This window comes from Mustela erminea, chromosome 10 (genome assembly GCF_009829155.1).
Source record: "Mustela erminea isolate mMusErm1 chromosome 10, mMusErm1.Pri, whole genome shotgun sequence".
Taxonomy (NCBI): domain Eukaryota; kingdom Metazoa; phylum Chordata; class Mammalia; order Carnivora; family Mustelidae; genus Mustela; species Mustela erminea.
The window spans coordinates 95153222-95180369 of NC_045623.1; the positions used below are offsets into that span (position 1 = coordinate 95153222).

Sequence of the window (27148 nt, forward strand, 5' to 3'; positions counted from 1 at the left end):
TTATTTTGCTCCTTGTTTGTTGTCTGTCTCTTGCACTAGACTGTGAACTATGAGGACAAGGCCTGGCTTGTCTGCTCACTGCTGTCTCCCCAGCCCTAGCTCAGTGCTCAGCACACAGCAGACACTCCAGTGGCTGTTGTATGAAGGAATAATTTCCAGTGGTTCATGCAAGCTTGGGCAAGCTTGTCGGCCAACAGGGCACACAGGACGGTAGCTATGTGTCCTGGCTGGCAGCCTGGCTTTGCTCCCACAGCCTGGGAGGCCAGGGATGCAGCTGGTGTACCTTTTCCAGAAAGGCAAGGTGCTTACCTCTCTCATGACTTGCCTGCAGGCTCCGCAGGGTGAGATAAAGTCATCTTGCAGGTCACTGTGGGGACAGAGAATCAAACCCGGATCAGTCTCTCCTGAGGCATGAAGATAGCTGTGGAGATCAGGCCCCGAGGCTCTGCCCAGCTCTGGATGAGGTCACACCCCATCCCACCAGGCAGTTTCCAACCAGAGGCGTGTCGTTTTCATCAGTGCCTTTGGGAAACGTTTAGTGAGCACTTACCGTCACCCACACTCCGGGGACACAAAACACTCACTGTCACCCACACTCCAGGGACACAAAGGTTAAGAGGAATATCTCTCTGGCCTTCAGGAGTCTGCTCAGCCCAGTGAACAAGCAGACACCTGGATGAATTATCATTTTAAACAAAACGCGGTAAGAACGTACTCTAAGAGGAGACAATCCCTGACAGGGGAACAATAGAGAATATTTTGTGGAGGAGATGGCATTTGGTCCTGTTCTTGGAGGAAATGGAGCATTCCTAAGTCACCATTAGCAAGCAGCTACTGTGTGCCAAGATCTGTACCCGGCATTGGCTATCCATTATTTCTTTGAATTCTCAGTGCAACCTGAGTGTCAGAATGACCATTTTATCTGCAAGAAAACAGATGCAGTGAAATGAAGTAACTAACAGAGGTGCTAGACCAAAGCCCCATGTTTTTCTGTGCTGCAGGCAACAGAAATAGTATGTGCGAAGGCCCTGCGGCATGCAAAAAAATAAGACATGTGAGTCAAAGGGTAAAACAGGCTCTTGGCATCTGAGAAGTCTAGAGAAGAGATGCTTACAGCCAAGGGTTGGCCTCTCAGAAAGGAGCCACCTACAGGCAGTCCTCTAGCTTTGAGCAGGATGAGGGGTGGCTCTTAAGGAAGGTGAGTTTAACAGTAGGGGCCGCCAAGTCTGCTGGAGCACCAGCGGTTATGTCCACTAACATCATCATCCTTGCTCTTCTAGACCCACAGCTCTGAGAGACCTCTGCAAGAACACAGGACTTCAGCTTTGGCTTTTCGTTGGCTCCTCCTTTCGCTAACCATGTGTGACTTTAACCAAGTCATTTTAACCCATTCAGTGTGCATTTCTTTGCCTGTAACATGTAGGGAATCATGGCACCTACTTTGCAGGAATGCTGGAAGACAAAATGAGATAAAGTGTGCCAAGGGCGGGACGCCTGGGTGGCTCAGTGGGTTAAGCCTCTGCCTTCGGCTCAGGTCATGATCTCAGGGTCCTGGGATCGAGCCCCGCATCAGGCTGTCTGCTCAGCAGGGAGCCTGCTTCCCCCTCTCTCTCTGCCTGCCTCTCTGCCTCCTTGTGATCTTTCTCTCTGTCAAATAAATAAATAAATAAAATATCTTAATAAAAAAAAAAAGTGTGCCAAGGGCTTTGTAAACCTTAGAGTGGTCTACACGTATCACTACTGCCTATACTACTAGGCACTCATTCCTTTACATGTATTAGCTCTGTCTTCATTTTAGTACCTCCTCATACAGATTTATTATATATAACTTACATATAATTTAAAATTAACTTATCATATATATGTTGGCAATGATTACCATATTATTTAATATGTGCCTGGAGGGTTCCAGGCATCCTGCAAAGCACTTAAATGAATTATCTCATTTTAACTGACAAATGTTTATTGGTGCATTGTGCCAGGCCCTGTTGGTGCTGGGGATACAGCAATGAGCAAAACAGACAAAACTCATAGCACTCAGGAGTCAGGACTAGTGAGAGAAGCCAGATAAATTGACTAATGAACCAACCAACGATGCATGAGGTAGAGATCGACACAGATGGTAGGGATGGCATAAAGCAGCTGAGGGAAGAGACAGTGATAATTGTGTTATTTCATCGAATCCTCGTAACTCCCTTTCATATGTGGGGTTCCAAAGAAAGGTTGTGCTGCATGGAAAGGTGAGTCCTTTCTGAGCAGGCTCCCAGCTTCAGAACAAAAGCCCATGGGGGTGTGAGAGGGTGGGGACCTGTGACCCAGGATGCACACTGAGCCAAATGAACCCTTATGATTACCAGGTGACAGGTGTTGCAGCCAGAGCCTTCCAGAAGCTCTTTGGAGGCTGGATCCTGTGTTATTTTTTACTTTTCCCCATACATGTTGACCATACCAGGCAGGCACGGGAAAGGAGCAACAAAGACCAACTGGAGAATCTCTATCTTCGGGGATCTTACTGTCTGGAAGAGGAGATAAAGTCTGCATATTTATACTTCCAAACAGGCAGGCTGTGGTTAAGACCATGGGAGAGGACGGGGGCCCCTGGGTGCCTCGGTTGGTTGAACTCTGACTCTTGATTTCGGCACAGGTCATGATCTCGGAGTTGTGAGATCAAGCCCCACGTCAGGTTCCACACTCAGCGGGTAGTCGGCTTCAGATTCTCTCCCTCCCCATCTTCCCTTCTCTCTGTGTCATCTCCCCTAAAATAAATAAATCTTAAAAAAAAAAAAAAAAAGACCATGGTAGAGGCATTCTGATTGAAATTCAGCCTCCTTTCCATGCCTTGTAAGGCCTTGTATAATCTGGCCTCTGCCAAGCTCACCACTCCCTTTCTCATTCTTGTGATATGCATGGCCAGCTGTCCAAAGGACAGTTCCCTGGACGAGGTGACTGGCATTAGGGTCTTCAAGGGGGTGGGGTGAACATGCATTCAACCAGGAAGTTGGACTTGGCTTTGGCTTCAAAGGTCAGAAGAAATCACTTCCAGGCAGCATAGCTCTTAGGTTGAGAGAGAGCCTGGTAACAGTACTGGCTTCCCCTTACGTTGCACTTCTTTGTGCCGGGCTCCTGTGCTAAGGACTTCAGGGACATGAACTCATTTAATCCCCTAACAACCCCATAAGGTAGGGGCTATGTAGGTAGTCTTATCATCCTTATGTTATAGGTCGTGGATGATGACATGACCTGCCCAAGGTCACAGAGCTAGCAGGACCAAAATCTGAATCCAGGATTTGCGGGCTCTGCCTTTGGGAGTTTTGCAGCTTGAAAAGGGATAGGTGTAAAGGATAAAGTGAAAACAATAGCTGTAATTTGTTGCATACTCTGTGCCAGCACCTGTACAGAAATCACTTCCTGTCGCGTGGTGACAGCCCAGGGGGTGTGTGTTAATCTCCTCCATGCTAGGGACGAAAAGCAGTGGAACAGGGTTACCCAGGTCTCACTAACCCCGGAACCAGGGTTTTTAACCATTACTCAATCTTCCTGTTAAGAGTAAGAATCGAAAGCTTGGGAGAAGACACGCCCCGAAATATGGTTGGTGCAGCAGGACATCGACCTCTCCCACCTTGTGCTGGGATTGACAGTTTCTGTATTTGTGCTGATTCTGCTCATGTGCTGGGACCATCCTTATCAGATGCAACGGACTGGAAACTGATCGCCTTGGATGCCTACACTGGGGCCCACCCTGGGACAAGCTTAGCTTTCTGTTAGCAAAATCCCATCCTGGGCTCCACACTCTGGAGCTCCACACGTCCTGGAGCTCTCGAAGGGGCTCTCTGAAACTGTTCACACCCATCAGTGTAACAAGGGAACTGGCACTTTCCACTCATTCTGCAAACCCACGCACCCAATTTACCAAGTCATTAATGTAATAATGGCTGCATTGCTGGCTCAGGGACGCTGGGGCAGGCTGGATCCCTGGAGCAGAGTAGTTGGGTGCTAGAAAAATGCAGATTTAATGTAAATAAGGACATTTGCTAATCACCACTGGTGATACCCAGTCCTGTTTTTTTAATTTTTAATTTTAATTTTTAATATTTTTTAAACATTTTATTTATTTGTCACAGAGAGAGAGAGAGCATAAGCAAGGGGAGAGGCAGGCAGATCAGGCAGAGGGAGAAGCAAGCTCCCTTCTGAGCAAGGAGCCCAATGCAGGACTCAATTCTAGAACCCCAGGATCATGAGCCGAGCTGAAGACAGACGCCCAACCCACTGAGCCACCCAGGCGTCCCTACCCAGTCCTTTTTAAAAGTAGATAATGACGAGGAGAAAAAGCCATTCATTTAGAACATTCTAAACAGAGCAAAGCTCCCGTGCCATTATCCTCTTTTGTTGACTTTGGCCTCTTTTTCACCCAGAATACCATTATTTTCTTGGATCAGCTTTGTATGAGTTATTTCCCCACACCCTGCTTTTAAATTAAGTGTAATCCACATCCTGAGCTCTGCTCATCTGCACAAAATGTTCCCAGCACAGCCTCATTTATTCCTCCCTAAGCTGAAGGGAAGCCAGGACAGACCTTGGTGACAAGGGAAGGCTCTGGGAAGCTGGGCCCTTCTCCGTCAGCGCCCCTTAACTCCAGTCGCTCAGGAAAATAGACTTCAATAGCCTGGTCCACTTCGGGGCCAGACTGAGGCAAAGTTTAGGATCTTATAAAGAAATGGGATCTTGGGGGTGCCTGAGTGGCCCAGTGGGTTAAAGCCTCTGCCTTCGGCTCAGGTCGTGATCCCAGGGTCCTGGGATCCAGCCCCGCATCGGGCTCTCTGCTGAGCAGGGAACCTGCTTCCTCCCCTTTCTTTCTCTCTGCCTGCCTCTCTGCCTACTTGTGATCTCTGTCTGTCAAATAAATAGGTAAAATCTTAAAAAAAAAAAAAAAAAAAGAAAAAAGAAATGGGGGTTGTTTCTACCAAGTGGCCCCTGCAGGGCATTGTGCTAAGTCCCTGCGTTTCTGCCCACAAGACCCTGCAGGGCCACCACGAGGGAGGGGTAGTGCACTCCTCGTCTGTGACCCAGGCACCTGGAGGTCCTGAAAGACCAGCGTCTGGTCAGCCTCACAGTCGCTCTCCGGGAAGATTAAACATTCCCAGTGGCATCTCCCCCGCACCATTACTCTACTGAGAAAACTCTCTTGGGGGCGTCTGGGTGGCTCCGTGGGTTAAGCCTCCTGGACTCTTGATTTGGGCTCAGGTCATGATCTCAGGGTCCTGACGCTGAGCCCTGCGTGGGGTTTCCTGCTCGGCAGGGGATCTGCTGGAGATTCTCCCCCCCCCCCCCAACTCGCACTCCTCCCAAACAAATAAATAAATAAATAAAATCTTGGGGGAAAAAAAAAAAGAGTAATAAAAGAGAACTTGTCCTCAGACAATGCAAAGGTGCACACAAGAGCAATTCACCATCAAACCGGAAGGGGAACAGGGTCTGAGGGAGTGAAAGTGCCCATTGGTGCTCAAATCCTGACGCCACCTTGCCTGGGTCCGCGGCCAACGGAGCTACCCTATGACCTATGACAAGAACTCAGTGAACGTCCTGTGAGAGTCCACATGTGGGAACCTTGATATTTATTTATTTATTATTAAATTAACATATGATGTGTTATTTGTTTCAGGGGTGGGTCTGTGATTCATCAGTCTTACACAATTCGCGGCAGATCTCTGCAGCCTCACTCTGGGCTCATTCCACGCCATAGCACATACCATAGCACATACCCTCCGCCATGTCCATCAGCCAGCCCCCCCATCCCTCCCATCCTGCTCCACTCCAGCAACGCTCAGTTTGTTTCCTGAGACCAAGAGTCTCTTAAGGTTTGTTTCCCTCTCTGGTTTCACCTTGTTTCATTTCTCCCTCCCTTCCTCTATGATCCTCTGTCTTGTTTTTCAAATTCTTCAAATCAGTGAGATCATATGATAAATGTCTTTCTCTGATTGATTTATTTCACTTAGCATAATACCCTCTAGTTCTAGCCATGTCATTGGAAATGGCAAGATTTCGTTCGGGGTTTTTTGATGGCTGCATAGTATTCCACTCTGTATATGTATGTATGTATGTGTATATGTGTGTGTGTGTGTATGTGTGTATATATATATATATATGTATATATATATATACCGGATCTTCTTTATCCATTCATCTGTTGATGAACATCTAGGCTCTTTCCAGAGTTTGGCTATTATGGACATTGCTGTTATAAACATTGGGGTGCATGTGCCCCTTCAGGTCACTACATTTGCATCTTCGGGGTGAGTACCCAGTAGTGCAACTGCTGGGTCGTAGGGTAGTTCTATTTTCAACTTTTTGAGGAACCTCCATGATGTTTTCCGGAGTGGCTGCAGGAACCTGTTTATTTACGTTGGAGCATGTACAGAGAGAGTTCATTAATGCTTTTGTTCAGTCAGGACCCGAATGGAATCTGATTAGTGTGAACTGTAACCCGGGTTGACCTGGCTGTCACCCCACCAGCTTGTCTTGGTAGCCTGCCTCCTGGCACTCAGAGGTGGGGAATGCCAAGTGTAGCAGTCACCTCTCCCAATGAGGGATCCCTGAGGCAGCTCAATGAGAGTGGGGAAGGGTGTTTGACTTCCGGCACAGCATGGTGGTGTGGAATGAGCCCAGAGTGAGGCTGCAGAGATCTGGGATCCTCCCAGCTTTGCCCAGGGAAGTCGCCCAACCTCGCTGGGCCTGTTTGTCCATCTGTAAAATGGGGTCGTGGCCAGGGAGTCTATATCAGGTGATTCTTAGGTCCCTCTAGCTTTAGGTTTCTATGCTGCCTTTCTGTTGTGGCTTGTAGGCATCCTGGTGTAGTCTGCGCTATTATTAGAACAAAAACCATACCTACCCTTAAGCTAAAGATACCTTGGTTGTTTATCTGCTCTGGGCTCTCTGAGGGCAGAGTCCATTTCTTTCTTTCTTTTTTTTTATTTTAAAGGTTTTATTTATTTATTTGTGGGAGGGGGAGAGAGAGAGAGACAGAGAGAGGCCACGCACAAGCAGGAGAAGTGGCAGGCAGAGGGAGAAGTAGGCTCCCCTCTGAGCAAGGAGCCTGATGCAGGACTTGATTCCAAGATCCTGAGATCATGACCTGAGCTGAAGGCATTGCCTAACTGACTGAACCATCCCAGGCATCCTGGGAAGAGCCCATTTCTGATTTTTCTCTTTATTCTCAGCACTCAGCCAAGCCCGACAGTGCCTGGCACATTGGAAGTACAGAAGAAATGTGTTAGATGAATGAACGGATGGATAACATGCGTGTGGTGAGCGATGGCCAAACAGATGGATGCATACGGCTGCAACCTGCCTTTCCCACCCCTTACCTGGAGATAGCGATGGCCCTGAACTCTCTGTGTCCTTCTGAGATGGCCTTCTGGATTGCCGTCCGCTCCGCACAGACGCCCAATGGGTAGCAGACGTTCTCTATGTTGCACCCTGAGAAGAGAGGAAAACCCAGTGGCATTTCTAGCAGAACCACTTTCCGTGGCAGGTGTTGCGGAAGAGCCTTGCCCCATTCCAGCGCACGGAGAACACTACTACTCAGAGAGGACAGCTTGACAGGAAGCACTGGGAGACTTGGTGACCCCCTGCTACTGCTATGGCCCTTCCCAGCATTCCGACCCTTGTTACTCACGCAATACCTCCATCTTGAAGCATAGCCCGGGAGCAGGGGCAGCACACGCCCACCTCCCCAGCAAAGGTCAAGGTCAAGGTCAAGGGAGATGCCATGGCTTAAGAGGTTGAGCAGAGCTTCCCCAGTCCTGAATCTAAGAGACAGAAGGTTCAACGATTGGGTCTGGGCAAAATTTTGGTGGTGTTTACCAGCTCTCAGAGTTCAAGTGAACTCTATTTGAGTCGTGTTGCAAAACAAACTGTCAAAACCAACACAATAACAAACAAGGAACTCGCAAGCCTTGCAAAAGGTGTCCGTGATTGCACAAGGCTTCAGGCAATCCCAGCCCTCGAATGGACGGCAGGCTGCTTGGTGGCAGAGCCCACAGTCAGAGAGTCCTCCCCAGTGTCCCTCCTAGGAGCATCCCTGGGGGACAATGGGCAAAGCCTGTTCCCAGGACACAAAACACTGGCATAGCCAGATTGACTGACTAACAAACTCCCATTTTCACAGAGATAATCGCCGCAGAAAGTGGGCTTCCCCTGACTGTTGGGATGTGGTCTGTGTCACTCTTCATGGATTGCCTTTCTCTCCGAGGCAGAGATTATTAATTGCTCCCCAGGATTTATTTTCTTCTTCTTCCTTTTCTTTAAAAAAATATTTTATTTATTTATTAGCGAGAGCACGGACAGATGGGAGTCATCCACGTTCAAGTGGGGGGAGACAGGGGAAAGGGAGAAGGAGAAGCACTGAGTAGGGGGCCTGATGTGGGGCTCGATCTCAGAACCCTGAAATCACGACCTGACCATGCCAGACCCAAAGATCATGACCCAAAGCAGAGCCTTAACCGCCACCCAGGTGCCCCTCTCCTTCTTGCTTTAAGTAAGAAGTAAGTAAGTGAGCCAATATGCCGGCTCACACGGCCACTCAGCTAGAAACCGTATTTGCTAGATTCCTCGGCAGCATAGTACAACCATGCGACTAAGTTTTGGTCAGCGGGATGTGGCCCAAAGTGAGATGGGAAACTTCAGGATCACATTTTTGGTAAAGAGATGAATAGCCTTTTACTCCTTTCTTTTATGTTCTACAGGCTGAGGGGAAGTGGGACAGCTCTGGCTGTGTCCTTTATGGTCATAGGGATGGAGAAGCAACAGGACAGCAGGCACTGGGGACCCTGGTCCAACTCATGCAGCAGAGTCGAATCACCTGTTTGCCCTGGCACAACTGTCTACTCTGAGTTGTTATGGGAGAATAAAAGAGAATCCTGTCATGTTGGAGTCACTGTGTTTGGGAATTTTTGTTACAGCAGCTTTAACCTACATACACCTAACTGATAGAGAAATTGGTAATGAGAGTGAAATGCAGCCTTGAAAAAGCAAACATCTAAAATACATAGTCTTGGGACGTCTGGGTGGCTCAGTCTGTTGTGTCTGCCTTCTGCACAGGTCATGATCCCAGGGTTCTAGGATCAAGTCCCGCATCGGGCGCCTGGCTTTTTAGGAGCCTGTTTCTCCCTCTACCTACTTCTCCCTTGACCTGCCACTCCCCTGGCTTGTGCTCTCTGACAAAAGAAATAAAACCTTAAGAAAAAAAAAAATACACGGCCTTGGCTTAGTAGTTGGATGACGTGAATGGGAAAACAGACATGGCCCTCTGGAAAGCTGATGGCCCTTGTTACTCTGTGGCAGGTTATTTAATAAGGTCCCATCCTTTAATAACCTGGGAAGCAGACTGTGCTACATACCATTAGGATTTACTACCTGACAATGGGAATCAGCCCCATGGCAAAGATCTGATGAAGGGTGACACCTTCTTACCCAGTCTATTGTTTTGGGGCCTCAAGGGGGGCCATCATCAAAATGATGCAGCAGGGATGGGACAAACAGGGAAGCCAGTTACTAAAAAAGGGGAGTTGGTAGGCTTAAGAACTATGCCCAGAAAGGATCTTTGAGTATGGTACTCCTGTATGGAAGAGATGAAGCAAATAAACCAGGAGGTTTCTAAGTGTTTCACAGAACTGGCTAGCCCAGAGAAGCCAAAAGTCTGCTCTGTAAAATCCTGTGATTGTTTAATCCCCAAAGAAACACTTGGGTCCCCAAAACCCCGCCATCAGAAGTGAGCTCAGAGAGTTGTGTGCCCCCAAGGTGGGAAATTCTCCCCAAAACCCACTTCAGATGTGTGGCTGAGTTTAGGATAGTCAAGGAAGAGTTCCCAGAGGGCAAAGTCTGGGGCCACCATAGAGAGTGGACAGTTTCCCTCAGGGCGGAAAGGTGAGAGAGTGTGTACCAGGGCAGGGAGCCTTCACACTTCTTGCCCAGTAGGACCGACAACTGCATGGACTGGTGGCCACTGTGTGCTCCCTGTTCTTCCCTTTTCTTATCAGAAGATTTGATAGTGGTTATTCTTTCCTACTCTTTCCTGCTTCTTCTCCGCACTGAATATTGTGGGAGTGAGTGGGAACTGGGGTGTTGGTGATTACTTTTAGATTTTGGGCCACTAGGCCAACAGGACCACATCCACATCTCAGGAAGGAGACTGAACAGCCCTGGGATTCCACTCTTGGAGCTGGATGCCGTGACTGGGTGGGGACTTTGGGTCACCTCTCTCTCTCTTTTTAAAAGATTTTATTTACTTATTTGACACAGAGAGAGAGAGATCACAAGTAGGCAAAGAGGCAAGCAGAGAGAGAGAGAGGGGGAAGCAGGCTCCCCACTGAGCAGAGAGCCCGATGTGGGGCTCGATCCCAGGACCCTGAGATCATGATCTGAGCCAAAGGCAGAGGCTTAACCCACTGAGCCACCCAGGTGTCCCTGGGTCGCCTCTCTTAAGAAAGTGGTAAGTGGGTCCTACATGTGGAAAGAAGGATGTACACAGATACTTACAGGCCACAGGTAGTCCTGTGGCAAAGACTAATTGTTCCCAGGGTTTACTGTCCCAACAGAAGCCACTGGAGTTGAGTGGGACATGTGACTACCCAGCCAAGAGACCACATTTCCCAGCCTCACTGGAAGGTTTCCTATAGTCTTGTCGCTTTAATCAATTAAGATACAAGCGGAAATGGTGGATGCAACTTCCAGATGACATCTTTATGGGGCCATTGTTTGCTCCCCACCTCATCTTTCCCTTTCCTGGGGGCTGGAACATGGATGTGATGACGTGTACTGGTTTTGAACACATGGCTGTGGACACCACTCTAGGGATGGCAGGACATCAATAGAGAAGGAATCTGAACTGAACAGCCTCGTAGACCACAGCAGAGCAGAACAGTCCATATGCCCAAGACTCTGGCCCATCCCGGGTCTGTTAGGTGAGAGAAGCAAGCAGCCATCTTGTGCGAGTCACTACGTTTCCATTTGTCTCATCACCTGAGACTGTTCCTTACCTAAATCATTCCTTTTTTTTTAACGTGATTTTGCAGGATTTGGTTCCTACTGTAGTCAAATTTGGAAACTGGTCATTATTTCCTCATGTATTTTCCCCACAGAATTTTCTGTCAGTGCCTTATTTAAATGGACGCTTCAGGAGGGGTTCAGTTAATCATTTGATCCACTAATCATCATCATGGTTCTCAAGATCACAGGCATTCATGTCCAACAGATGGAGAGGAATGAATGTCACCAGGCCTCCTGCAACAACCGGCCCGACAAGCAGTTCACATGAGAGCCTCCATCTTGTCTCACATGACCGTTTTATAGGCCGAAGGACTATTGCCAGGATGACCCATACTGGGCCAATCAGAGTTGAGCACCTAACTCCCTGGGCCATTCAGAGCCAGGCACCTTACCCAGACCTAGCCAATCACAGTTCTCTACACAGGAACTTCAGTTCCTCTAGGAGACTGAGAGTTTGGGCTTGGGTCGGGCTGCTGCGCTGGTTCCGTTCATTATGGAGGAGACCGCTGGGGAAATGGACACTCAGAAGAACGGATGGGAGCTGAGATGAGAGATGGCCAGAAAAAAGGAGTCTGGGCTGGTGCAGTTGCCCTGAGGCCTGGCTACACGCCATATCTTCCCACAGTTTTAGGAGCCAACACACCCTCCTTTTGTCTAATAGTGCGGATGGGCATCTGTCGTTTATGGCCACCCAGAAATCAGCCCGTGCAGTTGGATTCCAGGACAAGGAGTGACCAGGGACTTCCAACCCTGAAAGCAATGGTTGACATTTACTGAACGCCAAGTGTTTTTGACTTCGGCCAAGCATTTATTTGCATTCAATGTGAGTCACTAGAGCCAATAACTGGCCCTCTCTCTCGCAAGGGCAGTAAAAGTTAAATGAATGAATGCAGCTCACTCCCCACCTAGTCTCCCCAGCCAAGTTCCTGGTGCCTGCCTGAAATGACTTCCTCTAAACAAGCCCTTGCCCGCCCTGCCCACCTCTGCTGACTTTGGCGTGCTTGCATTTGACTTCTGCCTCTCCCAGAGTAAGATCCTTGCTCACCTTATTCCGGGGGGGTTGCCCCAGCCCTGCCTCCTCCCTGACTCAGGGGCACTCTCCCTGTTAAACGTGATTCACAGAAATCTTGGGTTTGGCGGAAGGTTCCTTCCTCAGGACAATTGCCTGTGTCTGCACTTGAAGTTCAGAATGGCCTCATATGGAGAAATCTTCCTTACTGTCCCTAAAAATTTAAAAGGGCCAGTGAAGGGAGAGAGACTGTTTTATTATTCGTTCATTCACTCATTCATTTTTTTGAGAGATTGTTTTAGAAGAGAGCCCACGGCTAAATCAGGGCTTTGCAGAAAGAGCCCCGAGTTTCTGTTCTACCCTGGGACCCTTGGCCCTACTGACTCTTGAGAGTTTGGGAAAGACACTAAAACTTTCTCGAGGGTCAGTTTCGTCATTTATGAAGTGAAAGCCATAGCACCTCCCTCGGAGGACTCTGGTGAGAACGAGTGGAGATCACACACGTAGAGCAGCGAGCACACAGCCTAGCACAGCGCTGTGGGTCAACAATGGCCAGCTGCTGTTACCAACTGCACAAAAGTCAATTTTGGAATTGGTGGAAATGAAATAAGATGAAACTAGAGAGGGAGACAAACTGTAAGAGACTCCTAACTCTAGAGAAAACACAGTGGGTTGCTGGAGGGGTGGTGGTGGGGGATGGGGTAATGGGGGGCTGGGCATGAAGGAGGGCACGGGGTGGAATGAGCTCTGGGTGTTCTGTGCAACTGATGAATCACTAAACTCTACCTCTGAAATTCACATTACATGTTAATTAATTGAAATAAAATTTAATGATAATAAAGGCAAGGGTTTGGTGGTGGTAGGCCTGTGTGACTGAGCACCTGCTCCTTCTAGACAAGGTGTGACAGTGGCTCTGATTCTTCTCTTCAGACACTTTGAAATCCTTTCCGGGGGCCTACAAGGCCTCACAAAACCTGGTCCCAACCTGCCTACCTGTTGGACTTCATCTCCTTTGGCTCTTCAGGATCACTGGCTTTCCAGCTGTTCTCCAAGGATGCCAAGGACTCTCTTGCCATACGGCCTTTGCACTGGCTGTTCCCACTGCCTGCAACTCTTTTCCCCCGTGTGCAGATGGTTCACCGTCCTCCTGTCTCTGCCCAGATGTTCCGTCCTCAGAGAAGCCCGCCATGGTCACCCTAGCTCAAGTTGTTGCCTCCCCCCACCCCCCACGGCCTCCAACCCTCTCCATCCGTTTATCCTGCTTTAATTTTCATCACCTTGCTTAACACTTTCCTGAAGAAATGTCTCTATTGTCACATTCTCTCATCACAGATTAACTTCCTGAGGGCAGGGACCCCCGTGCTGCAGAATGCTTGGGGTCCTGGAACAATGAGGCCAGCCAGACCCTCAGTTATTTTTTATCCAATGAGTGGAATTTCTCACTTGGGTGCTAGATCTCTGAGATGCAAAGGAACAACTTCAAGTGGAATTTTCTAGTCTTATTAAAAAAAAGGAAAAAAAAAAAAAAAAGAGGAAGAAAGCCCTTAGCTTCTTCCCAGACAATTTTCTTTTGCTTCCCTCAGCTCAGAAAACAGGCCGTCATCCATTCAGGCAAACCAGTATCATTCTCCGTATTGCCTTTGCTTTTGCTCTGAAACACACACACACACACACACGTGCGCGCGCACACACACGCACACACACACACAGACACACGCAGGCTGACATGGTAGCAAGTTAGGGATCCTGAATTATAAGATATTGCTAATGGCTTTCTTTTATTCTTTTCTTTCATTGTTTTTCTTTTACCCGCCTGGTACTCCATCTATATTATGTCGTTAACCCTTTTAATAACTCTGTAGGGCAGAGACTATTAGGAGCCCATTTTAGAGAAGATAAAAGCGGAGCCTGCTGGCAGGGAGCCTGGACTCACATCCTGACCTGTCAGGTACAAAGGACTGTCCTTTTTCTCTGTGGCATTTCTGTGAGGACATGTGGTAGAGCTGGTTTGGCGCTGACAGCAGGGCGAGGGTTAGAGGTTATCAAGCTATCACCAAGGAAGGAAGTTTACGAGGAGGGGATGTGGGCCCGACCACCCCACAGGGAAAAGAGCCTTGTTCGAAAGCACGGAGCTTACTCCGTCCCGAGGGATCTCAGTATGGTTAGGGCAGTCCTTCTCATACCAGCCCCCGGCGTCTGTATCTTCTGGACAGCTTCTTAAAAGGGATTTCTCAGCCCTGCTCCTGGAGTTTCTTCTTCAGTAGGCCTGGGTCAGACCCCAAGAATTTGCATTTCTTGCAAGTTCCCAGGAGGTACCCAGGCCACAGGTCGGGGACCATATTTGAGAATCACTGAACCAAAGAAATGTCACAGCCACGTGCTTGAAGAAATATTACACCCTTTCCACTTTCCCATCTCCCTACCCACTGCACATGCAACACACTGTGACCCAGGAATCCTATTCTAACTCAGCTACAGAGGCCAGGGGTTTTAGTGACGCTCATCTTTGTAAGGAACTGTTCTTGAGGGACACTGGAGAGGGCTACTGGATGGGCCCGCCGGCGGGAGGACAGGGCGAGGCGGGGAAGGACAGGAAGCCAGTTAGAGATGCCTGCTTTGACTCACCTGGAGGTGCTTTGGGGAGCGGGGCATGGCTTGGAGAGCAGTCCTGGAGGAGAAGGGAAGCCCAGGGAGGGAGTCAGGAGGCCAGGGGCTGGTCTGGGGGAAGACCACGAAGGATCAGATTTAACGGTTAAAGCCAAGACAAGCTGGATTCAGCGATTAACGAGGACATCTTTAAGTGTCTTTTTAGAAATGTGGTTTGTTCCTCCCAGAACTCATTATAGCTGATCCAGTAAAGTGGCTTCCCCCCAAACAGCAAAGGAGGATATAGAGTGCTGAAGTCCCTCTAGAGAGAAGGGGGTGAGGGAGACAGACCACCATCCCAAGGACAAATTTGCCCATCCCTTGGATGGTGCCAGCAAAGAGTGGTCTCCATGACTTTCCTCCACCACCTCCCATCTGGTATTGCACAAACCCTGGCTGCCCTGGGCTACCCCACTGCCCCTACCAACTTCCCCTGCTGCCCCATCTCTTCTGTGCCCCCACCTCCCTCTCCCTCTGCAGCTCCTCCTTCCCTGGTGGGCTCCTCCTCTCCCCTGCAACTCTCCAGCAGCGATCACAGAAGGTAATGAGTCACCATCCTGTGGCCCATCCTTGAGAGGCACAAGACCCTGGCCAGGGTCAAGGGGAAGCATCATTATTACAAGCCCGTGACAGCAAGGCTGTCAGACTTGCTTTTGAACCAAATGGGGCACCAGCTGTCCTGAGGAGGGAAACTCCACAGAGGCTGGTCTTCGGTGCGGCTGGAAGAAGTCACAGAACTAGGTAGGCCTGTCTCGTACCAAACAATAAACTCCGTGTCTAAATTCAGCCGCACCTGCTCTGTCTCCCAAGCATCTCTAGTTCACCCCACGACGCATGTCAGTTTTCCTCTGACTGTTCCAGGTCCGCACCTCTCGGATCCCTGCCTTACTACCCTCTGCCCTCTCTTCCCATCGACGGGAGATTCAGGGATTCTGGTAAACACCCTCCATTCTTCCCCCTCTCCCAGACCCCCTCTACACATGCACCCTGTGGCAGAGGGCAGCACAAAAAGCTGACCTGAGTTACCTCATTTGTAGAGTGTGTGTTTGGGTTTTGCTCTGGCACCTCCATACTCCTTCTTGTGGTGACACCCCCCCCACCCCACCCTGGGAACAATGTGCGTGTGAGTCAGCTGGACCAATTGCGCTACTCTATCATGACAACAGTGATTGGCTCAGGGATGTGCACGTGATTGGAGAAGGACCAATCAGAGCTCTTCCCTGGAATTTTTCCATCTCCAACTAGTGGAGAAAGAGTTCTTGCCTCTCTGCTTTTGAGGCTCTAAGGATGTGAACCAGAGGCTGCCTGCACTCATGTTCCCTGATGCCTGGAGAAAGCCCACCTACAGGATAAGAGAAAGAAATAAACACCCAGAAGGATAAAGGGCATGGTGACATCTGAGTTCCTGGGCCCAGCCATTCCTGAGTTAAGATCTACCCTTAACCATTATGGTTCTGATTGGTTTCTGTCATTTACAATTGAAACAGCTCTAGTGCCTGTGACAGTCATTGTGTCCCTTCATGTGGGGGCTCTAAGATACCATATAAGATCTCATAAGAGATCTTCCATGCCAAGTGCTTAGCAAGTGATCAGTCACTAAGTGGGTGATCAATCCACTATAGCTGTTGGTCCCTGCCCGTGATGTCTTCAGCACCAACCAATCCAGCTCTGCCTTCTGCTCCCTGCTTTGGCCAGTGCCTCATCATTCCCCTGGTCTACCTGGCTGAAGATCTAGAAACATATTCCTTTCGTTCATTCCAGTACGCTCACCGAAAGCCTAGTCCACTTGCACCATACAGTTTCTCTCAGGCTTTTCCTTCTTTATTGTTCCACTTACCACTGTCCTAGTTCGAGTCACTCGCTCATGCATTCAACAAACTTTTAACTGAGGACATATTAAGGCTGGTCAATATGCCAGCCCTATGGACGGGTCAGCAAACAAGACAGACGTCATCCTCCTGACACTCCTTCCTCTGTCTTGGCCCTCCCTGAGTACTTGTCAGACTAACTGCTCTTGAATTCCATTTTCATGTTACTCTTCTCCTTAGTAATGTTCCTGGTTCCCTATGTTCCTACCTCCCCAAATCTCAGTGTCAATGCTTAGCCTTCACAAGTCCTCCACAATCTGCCTCCAAATAGTAATAATATAATAATATATATTATTATATATTTATAGTAATGTTATATTATCAATAGTAATAATAATATAATAATATTAAAAGAGAAGAAGCTGGGGCGCCTGGGTGGCTCAGTGGGTTAAAGCCTCTGCCTTCAGCTTGGGTCATGGTCCCAGGGTCCTGGGATTGAGCCCCTGCATCCGGCTCTCTGCTCAGCAGGGAGCCTACTTCCCTTCCTCTCTCTCTGCCTGCCTCTCTGCCTACTTGTGATCTCTGTCTGTCAAATAAATAAATAGATAAATCTTAAAAAAAAAAAAGAGAGAGAGAGAGAGAAAGCTGCCACCACTAGTGGCATCCTTCCTGTGGGCAGAAACTGTGCTAATCATTTTATAGGCATGAGCTCATAACCTGAGGATTCCATGGCTGATCAGCACAGGCACCAACCATCAGGGCAGAAACCAGCTCTCTTCACAGCCATCCAGAAAGGTGGGTGCACGATCCTCAGTTTACAAATGTGTAAGACACATTAGGGTGAAGGGTCATGTCCAGTGTCACACAGCTGGTAAAACAGCAGCTCCAGGATTCACACCCAGGAGCCTCTAAGTCCAGAGCCTCCGCCCCATCCCAAAAGGCTTCCCTAAATCTCCGCCGCATGACAAGGTTCTTTCCTGCAATCTCAACAGGCCGCACTCGGGCTCGCCCCCTTCATTCACTCCTACAGTCATTGGTTGAGGCTTCCCCTTTCAAACCATGATCCGTGTAAGACGCGGAACCTCCGTTGGGGGGGCAGAGATTACATCATTTGTGCTCACTGCAATATCCCTGGTACTTGGCACTTTACCTCGGACGTCACGGTGCTCAACAAATATTTGTTGAATGAATAAATCCATGCAAGGAGGCTTTGGACAGAGCCAATGGCGGATTCAGCGTTCAAGCCCCTGGAGCCCAAGGACAGTGTGGGCTGCAATGTTGTTTGTGGTGGTGGTTAATGTTTAATAGTCATTTGACCCACCAGGCCAGGTCTGAATTCCCACCAGACACACAGAGTCTTGATTCCCTATGAAATAGCCAACTTGGAGTCAGGGGAGCTCTGGGTTCGAATCTCAACTTTATGACTTGGGCATTTAGTTCCTGCAAGCCTCCATTTATTTCTCTGTGATCTCAAACTGCCATGAGGGGTTATAAGGGTTAATGGATAACATTCTTCACTAGACTTTCACATACTAGCACTCCCTCAAGGTTCCTTCTCCCGCTCAAAGAGGTTTAAGACCCAGGTGACTCCTGAAACCGGACAGAACCTCCAAGACAAGAGGTAACATGAACAGCAAGGAGAGCCCGGGGCCGGGGGGGGTGGTGCGCACCATACAAGGGGAGACAGGGATCCCCAGCCAGACTCACAGCTGAGCAGTGGCTCACAACCGGCTTAGGCTACTGGAGGTCATGGGTTGGATGTCCACCTGTGAACCTCTGTCCCTTTAAATAGCTGCCATTGCCAAGTAGAGGCGGATTCTGGGCAGCAGTGCTGGGTGTCCCCATCTGTCCCACTGTGCCAATTCTCATCTACCCTCTGAAGGGGAGGGGCATAGCTTCCCTACTACTTCCTCACCAAGTCCCCCCGCTGCTTTGAATGCGAATGCCTCTTAGCAAAAACAAGTCTGAACTTTTGTTCAAGTGAGCCCTTCTAGAAAACCAACAGACCAAAGAAAGGGAGCTTAGGAATCGATTAGTGCTGACTCCAGTTTCCATTGTCCAGTTCTCACCTTCCCCAGGCCAGTGATCATTGCTAGTCACCCAAACTTCTCTCTGCTTCTTTCCTCCAGGATCACTCTGCAAGGCCTGAACTCCGCTAACAAGTCACTGCCTGTTGGCCATAGGTTCCTCAATTTCCTTCCTCGCCCAGTAGGTGATGGGAAGAAAGCAGGGTTTGGGGAACACCAGCCCTGAGTCCCACCACCAACGCTCCTTGAGCATGACCTTGAGCAAGCCGTGTCCCTCTCTCGGGGCCTCAGTTTCTCTACTGAAAAATGGGCCGAACACGGATATGGGTGGGTGAGAGTGATGAAACCTGGAAGCCTTCGCAGAGGGCCACGTGTGGAGTGGGGGGGGGGGGCTCACAAAGTATCAGCCGTGTCCCAACTTTGAGTTACTGCCTCCCCTTCCCATGTCCCTCCCCGTCCCACCTCTGGCTTCCCAGTCCTCTAAGAACTGAAAAGGTCGCTGCATCTGAGCAGCACCTGCATTCAGCCCCACGGTCCCGGACAGCAGGCAGGGCGCCGGGGAGAGGGTAGTTGGTGGGGAGGGGGCGATGCCAGCGTTACAGTGTTGGCCCAGCCACGAGCGGCCAGAGCTGCCCTCTGCTCTGCCGCCTCCCTCCGGTCCTCCTGCGACCTCTCTCCCGGGCTGCGGCCAAGGGGGACCGGGGTGCCCTTACCGGAGAAGATCCTTCCGTCCCGAGTGAGGATCGCGGCTCCCACGGGGAAGTGACTGTAGGGGCAGTAGGCAGACTTCTTGGCTTCCCGGCAGGAGAGCAGCAGCCGCTGGACGAGCTCGGGCTCCAGGGCGGCGGCGGGACGCTCGTGGGCCATGTCTCTCCCCGGGGGCGGCGGAGGCGCAGAAGTCCGCTCTCAGCCCCACCCGGCCAGCAAAACGTTAGTTCCTCCCCCGGGGCGTGTCCCTGTGGGGCGCTGGGCGGGGCCGGGGTCTCCAGCCACCGCCTTCCCTGCCCCCCGCCCGGCTCCGCAGGCTGGGATTGGAGGGTGCGGTGGGGGGGGCCCAGTGTGTAAGGATGCGACTGTACCCACGTGTGCTCACCCTCTCCCCTGGGGACCACTCTCGCTGCCAACACTCTGAGGGGCGAATGGTCAGGGCATGGATGCGCCTGTGTAAGGGGCAACTGCGGACACAGGCTCCTCGGGGAAGAGGCTGCTGGGCGGGGGCGTCAGTGTGAGGTCTGGGGAGTCCAAACTCCAAGGGTTGAAATGCACCTCAATGTGTTGACTGTCTCCTTCCCTGGGTGATGCGATGAGGCTGAAAGGGCAGAGCTGGGGCAGCCACTCTGGCTTCCCGAGGGAGGGAGTGTGAGACAAAGCAGTAAGACCAAGTTGCTTCTTCATTTTCACCCATTCTCCTTCTGACTCCTCTCTTAACCCAGAATTTAAATGTATCTCAGCTGGAGGGAATCTCTGAGGTGGTCTACTCAGGTTTCCTCACATTTTTGTTGGCAAAATAAACATTGGGTTGGTGGCCAAAGAAATGGGTTTACATACGGCAGCACCACTTTCCACATGTACAACCACTGGCCAGTTCTTTGACCTCTCTGAGCTAGTTTCCTCATCTCTACAGTGAGGATAGTGACCATCTCTGTTCTACCTCCTTAGAGAAGAGCTTGAACTTTGGAGTTTAGTAGACCCTAGCTGGAATTCCAGTTCTTATTAGCCATAGGACCTTAGGAAATTAATAACCATCTGTCTCTGCAGCCTCAGGTTCTTCATCTGTAAAGTGGGTGCACTAACAGTATCTTGCAGAGTTGTCATGAGGCTCGAATGAGATAATATGTGTCCAGTGAGTATGGTTAGAGGCTCTTGTGGCATCAGGACAAAGCACTCTTTGTGACTTTATGCAGACGAAGTTATTGTCATTAAGCGACTGGGCCAAGATCACATAAGAAAGGCAGAACACCAGATAGCGTGTCCAGAGGTGTCCAAACGTCCGCAGACCCCCAGCAAGTGGAAGTGAACCAGCAGCTTCTCCGAGGGCTTGGACGGAGGGTGGGGCAGGGGAAGAGGGGAAGGTGGAGGAGGGGAGAAGATGAGGCAGCATGTCCATTTCCTGCATGCGGACATCTCGGGCAAAACAGATGCAGCCCAGTATCTTTGTGTCCTTTAGCCTGGAGCTCTTCCTCCATGGAGGTATAGGGAAACACCCAGCTGGGCAAAGTCTGCCTCATTTTCCTCTCCCTTCCCCTGCCCTCCTCCCTTCAGATTCCTCCCACCCTGTTTCTACACATCTAGCCCTCAGAGAGGCAGCTGGTTCCTTCCTGCCAGCTGGTGCACTTTTCTTCTGGTTCTACACACTTGGCATTGAGAGCATTTTCTTGGATCTGAAGCAGGACTGGCAGAGATACCTGTCCTTGTGTTCCCCTGGCTTTTGTACTGCTGTCGTACCCGGCTACCTGATGACCCCTCTCCTAAGGTTCCAGGAAAGAAAACCAAGGATGTCTGGGGACCGAGTGCACCCACTCCACAAGGAAATAATTGTAAAGCTTTTGGTAGCCAAGTATAATTGCAAAGGGAAGAGGGATATAGGCCCTGCTGTCCTATCAGGTCTGTCGGAGTACTCTTTCTGTCCCCTGCCCTGTCTTGACTCACATCAGCCGAGGCCAGCCCTGCCCGGGACTGGGGCTGGGCTTCTTGGCTCCATAGCATCAGGAAAACTTGGATGACCTCCAGGCAGATTATGGCATTGGCCCCTTCAAAGCTCTTTACCTGGGTCATAAGTGGGGACAGTGCCCCTTGCATACCCAGCTGAATGGGGCTTGGGACCAGCAGTCGTTCTAGAATTCCTGACAGAATGTGCTTGGAGTGGCCATCTGGAGGGGGAGAGTGGGCCTGAAAACATGTACAGAGCTAAGTTTTAGATTAATAATATTACCAACATTTTCTAAACTTGCTTTAATCTCTGCTCTATATAAAATTAAGAAAAGTTAATTGCCCAGCTCAAAGAAGAGGAATATATAAGAGAGGAGTTTTGAGTGGCGGTGGAGATTGTCAGAGCCCAAAGCCCTCCCCTCCAACACCCAGGCCTTTCCTCTGTGAAAGAGGACCACCCAGGATCCCCGAGTTAGAGCTCAGATACCATTAACTGACTTCTTCATTCAAAGAACAGTTACTCATGATCACAGTTACTCATAATCTAACTCTTATTAAGCTCTTCCCATGTGCCAAGCCCTGGGCTAAACACAATGATTTGAATTATTTCATGTTCTCCTCACCAAGAGGTAGATGCAGACAAGTTGCCTGCCCATGTTTTACTGATGCAGATGAGTCAGGGACAGGCGGGGTTAGGTACGGACGGTTACGTGATCAGGCTCAGCAAAAACCTCAGAAATGCTGAGACCAGAGAAACCAGAAATAAGGGGAACAAACCAGATGACCCCACCCTGGAGATGTCATCACCAGTCCTTACTCAAACCAAGATGTCACAAGATTGTCAAGGCCACAAGGTCTCCAAGTTGGCGGCGGGGTCAGGACCCCTCTCCCTCCTGAGAGCTTTTTCCGTACCCTTGCTTCATGAGATTCTAAGGCTCTGCTCACTCTCCTTTGTCTGCAAAATTCATTCTTCAACCGTGAGACAAGAATCTCACTTTCTTGCTTCGTTTTGGTGCTGAAACCCGGGAACACTCCCACTAAAGGGTGAGCAAAGTGAACTCTTTTCTTTTCTTTCCTGGGAGGTGTCTTTCCCTTGGATGACCTCTTCTTCTAATAAACAACAAAACCAGGCACCTGTCAGCCAGTTAAAAGTGAATAGTGTCGCCATTGGTCTCAAGTCTCAGGGGACAGGCTTCTGGACAAAGATTTGGTCAATTCCCCTTCCATAAAAGAAGGGAATGTTGACCTAACCCTACGCAGCTCTGCTTTCTGTTCACTGATTTTTTAAAAAAGGCTTTCTCCCACCTCAGGGACTTTGCCCATAGTAAGGCCCTTCCAACCCCCGATGATCAGTACCCCCTTCTTCTTCTTCTTCTTTTTTTTTTTTTTTTTAAAGATTTTATTTATTTATTTGACAGAGAGAGAGAGAGAGAGAGATCACAAATAGGCAGAGAGGCAGGCGGGGGGTGGGGGGAAGCAGGCTCCCCACTGAGCAGGGAGCCTGATGCGGGGCTCAATCCCAGGACCCTGAGATCATGACCTGAGCTGAAGGCAGAGGCTTAACCCATTGAGCCATCCAGGTGCCTCAAGTACCCCCTTCTAATCAGGGATTCATTTCAGGATTTAAAATCGATTTCTATCCTCTGCAATTTCTTCTCTAAGCACCTGGGAATGTCATGGGTTCAGTGGTTCTGAAAGTGGTCTTCCCACTGACTGTCATCTGGGGGAAGGGGGTTGCCTATGTACATATAAGGCTTTTTCATTTAAAAGTATCTTTCAGGGTTCCTGTGTGGCTGAGCTTTCAGCTCAGGTCATGATCTCAGGGTCCTGGGATCGAGCCCTGCTTCGGGCTCTCTGCTGGGCAGGGAGCCTGCTTCCTCCTCTCTCTCTGCCTGCCTCTCTGCCTACTTGTGATCTCTCTCTGTCAAATAAATAAATAAAATTCCTTAAAAAAAAAGTATCTTTCATGAGAACTTAGCTTAGGAGGAATCACCTTTCCCTCATTTTTTGCTGCCTGGTAAGACAAAGGTTTTTCTGTTAGGTACAATTTAAGTGTAATCACAGAAATTAAAACCCAAATTATCAGCAAGCAGGATTAGAGCTATCTTCTTATGTGGTAAATTTCCTGGGTCTTTACTCTCCATGGAATCCTTTGGGCATTAAGGAGGGAATTTTAAACCCCCAGCCAATTCCTTGATTAGTTGCATTAGTGGCTGAGGCTTTAAGGGGTCATACGGTTGAGACTTTCTTGCCCCAACACAAGAATATGGAATAACAATGATGCTAAATGTCAGGGCCCGCCCCCCTCATCAGGCCATACTTGCAGTTGGGACATCAGGTATCTGGATGGAAAAAGTGCCCAAGGAGTAAGGCAAGGAAATATAATTGAATTTGGCTTATCATTAGCCTGATTGATCAGGCACCACGGGGCTAGGGTGGCAAGACAATTTATATGACCAAACAAGGAGAGTTAAATTGAGAGAGTTCCGAAGAATGAGGCCCTTGAAAAGGATTTCCCCTACTCTGTCCGAGGTTCAGCCAAGGGGCACAGGTAAGGATTGGCAATCTGGCATTTTGCACCTGGCGTTGGTCTCCGTGGGTGACCTGGGGGTCTCTGAGACACATAAAAGGATGGAGATAGCCCTGAGGGGTCACACCCCAGAGCAGGTAAGGATGGCTACTCCTGCCGGCCTGGTCCTTCCTCACCCCAAGATGTTAGGCCGTCCTCTCACATTGGGTAGGCACACTAAGGGATGCCATGGCTTATGAGAGAGAGATGACAGACACTTTTGTAGTCACCTCTCTGTAACAGGTACTAGGCAACTGACTCCCACTGGGATGGCGAGATGGGAAGCACCCCATCCTCCACGGGAACTCCTTTGGAATGCATCCTGAAAAACGGGAGAAGTTTGGGGCACCTGGGTGGCTCAGTCAGTTGGGCGTCTGCCTTCGGCTTGGGTCGTGGTGCCAGGGTCCTGGTATCGGGCCCCACATAGGGCTCCCTGCCCATCGGGGGGCCTGCTTCTCCCTCTCCCACTCCCCCTGCTTCTGTTCCCTCTCTTGCTGTGTCTCTCTGTGTCAAATAAATAAAATCTTGAAAACAAAAACAAAAACAAAAACGGGGAGAAGTATGATCCACAGATACTTAAAAGGAAATGTATGAAGTTTTTCTGTTTGTAGGCCTGGCCTCAATGTCACCTGGAGGATAGTGAAATTTGGCCCCCAGAGAGGGCAAGTATTAAATATAATATTACCTTACAATTAGATCTCTATTGGAGCACCTGGGTGGCTCAGCGGGTTAAGCCTCTGCCTTTGGCTCAGGTCATGATCTCAGGGTCCTGGGATTGAGCCCCGCATCAGGCTCTCTGCTCAGTGGGGAGCCTGCTTCCCCCCGCCAACCACTGCCTGCCTCTTTGCCTACTTGTGATCTCTCTGTCAAATAAATAAATAAAATCTTTTTAATCTTTTTTTTTTTAAGATTTTATTTATTTATTTGACAGAGAGAGATCACAAGTAGACAGAGAGGCAGGCAGAGAGAGAGGAGGAAGCAGGCTCCCTGCTGAGCCTCCAGAGAGCCCGACACGGGACTCGATCCCAAGACCCTGAGATCATGACCCGAGCCGAAGGCAGCGACTCAACCCACTGAGCCACTCAGGCGCCCAATAAATAAAATCATTTTTTTAAAAAAAAGCAATTAGATCTCTATTGTAGAAGAGCGGGTAAATGGGAGGAAGTTCCTTATGTTCAGGGTTATTTTTCCCCCTGTGAAAGCAGGCAGATTTTTGTAAAACCTATAAATTGGGCCCCAGTCTCCTGGCCTCCATAACTGATCAAGAAAAGCAAATACCTAGTAACTCACTCCCTGAGGTTCCTTTCCTGGTGGTACTGCTGCCCTTTAAGCCATCTCCCCGTCCTTATCCCGGGTTGCTTGAGACCAAAAGTCTTCCTGATGACAAAAAGATACATTTGTTATGTCCATGAACTAAGATGCCAGTGAATTCGGCCCAATTAAGGTCCATGGACCTTTCTTTCTCCAAGATTTTAAACAGATTAAAAGGGATGTGGACAAATTTGCAGATAACCCTGGCCGATACACTGAAGTCTTTCAAAATTTAACTCAAATGTTAGAATTAGACTGGGAAGCTATAATGTTGATTCTTATAGAAAAGCTAGCTGCCCTACGGGCTGCTCGGTACTTTGGGGATGAAGCATGGCTGATGGGGAAAGGAATACCAGTAATGACAGAGCGTTGGAAAACTGGGAGGCAGGGACAGGAGCCCCTGCCCTAAGAGGAAACCACCCTTTACAGCATCCTGGAAGAAGCCCGCCACCCTTTCCCACGTCACAAAAATGTGATTGGATGACCCGTGCAGGGAGGGTTAATCAGATTAAAACAGCCTGCCAACAATCCCATAAAAACCCCCAGACATAGAAATTTGGGTGGCAACCCTCTCGTGTCCCCTCTGTTTTGGGAGGCTTGTAGGATGGCTTTGCTGGTGCTCAGCAAGCCTTGCTTTGCTGCCTACCACTCTCTGGTCTACCTCTTTGTTCTTTGAAGACACATGACCAAGAACCACAGGCACCGGTGGAGAAAGAAAACCTGTAACACGAATAGGTCAGGAGACCTGCCCTGCTGGTAAACAGGAGGTCTCTCTAGAAGATCCCAGATGGGACTATGATGGTTCTTGGGATTCTGGAGACAAAAACACTCTCAGGCATGGGTTTTAGAAGGTTTAAGAGAACTAGGGCTAAGTCTTTAAACTAGTCCAAGCTGGCCCATGTAGTGCAGGAGCCCTTTGAGCCCCCCTCTACCTTAGACTAAGAGAGGCTTTAACACGACACACCTCTCTAGTCCTGGATAATCCAGAAAAAGAATAATATCACAAGATAAGTTTGTAACTCAATCGGCTTCTGTGCAGAAATTGCACAAGCTGGTGTAGGTCCAGCCAGCTCCCTAGACACACTGCTGAAGATGGATAATTCCATCTTTTTAAATAGAGATCCGCGGGAGGCCCAGGAGAAGGAAAAGGGCAACCAAAAGGAAGCCATTGTTCTAGTGGCAGCCATAAAGGACAAGACCTCTTTGTTAGGTCAGGCGGCCCTGGGAATGCAGGAGGAACAATAAAATGGCCTCCAGACTGCCATCTTCCTCTACCCATGACTTTCTGGCCAGAAGGACATCTGTCAAGGACACGTCACCTTGAGTAAACTGATACCTATGTGAGAAACAGAAACCAGCCACTTTGGGACTTTCCAACCCCCAACCTTTAACCTCATCAAATATGGTTATGAGCCCTGCCCTGCCTTGGCCCAATAAAAGCTCACTCAACCCCTTCCCTGGCACAACTTCCCCGACTTTACTCCTGAGTCCCAGAACCTCAACTGAGGGCGCCTTTAATAAACCTTGCCTTACGCCTATCTTGACTGGTGTTGTGTGTATCTTGCCTGTAAAACCTTACACTCTAGTCGATCCAAGTAACTCTGGTTGCCTGTCAGAAATGCAGGCAAATCAGACACTTCAAACAAGAATGGCTCCCCCCATCCCAAAGCTGCCACAGCTTTGTCCTATATGCAGAGGAGATCACTGGAAGCAACTGTCCTCATGGACAAAGGTCTGGGGGCCAGTCCCCTTCTGGGGATGAGCTCCATCCCTCTGCCCAGTGGCCCAGAAGATCATCGCCATGCAGGTGCCTTGGGTCCCACTGGAGACTGAAAGAAACAAAATCAGTTTCCTTCTGGATACATGGGCCACCTACTCTGCCCCTCTTTCCAATCCTGGTGGCCTCACTACTCAGAGGTTTACAGTAAGGGGTGTCTTGGGAGAAGTCCTCTGCTGTGTCTAGGAAGAGATAATATTTAATCTTTGATTTCAAATCATGCCTGAAAGCCTGACATCCTCACTGGGAAGAGCTATTTTGGCTCAGACAATGATTACTGTATTGGTGGCCCCCAGATAGCTTTTATGT

At 49.4% G+C, this 27148-nt stretch overlaps 1 protein-coding gene across 2 annotated transcripts in view; it reads right to left on the reverse strand.

Moving 5' to 3' along the window:
• CDA (cytidine deaminase) overlaps positions 1 to 19462 on the reverse strand; it is a 30340-nt gene extending 10878 nt beyond the window's left edge. Inside the window, exons 1-3 of one of the 2 annotated variants that reach the window (XM_032303817.1) lie at positions 19247 to 19462; positions 7362 to 7473; positions 310 to 367 (exon numbers count right to left, since the gene is read on the reverse strand). In XM_032303817.1, coding sequence (XP_032159708.1) covers positions 310 to 367; positions 7362 to 7473; positions 19247 to 19400 — 324 coding nt within the window. In that variant the 5' untranslated portion in view covers positions 19401 to 19462. The remainder of the gene's footprint in view (positions 1 to 309; positions 368 to 7361; positions 7474 to 19246) is intronic. The other variant, XM_032303816.1, reaches the window with a different exon arrangement.
• Between the last annotated feature and the right edge of the window lie 7686 nt (positions 19463 to 27148).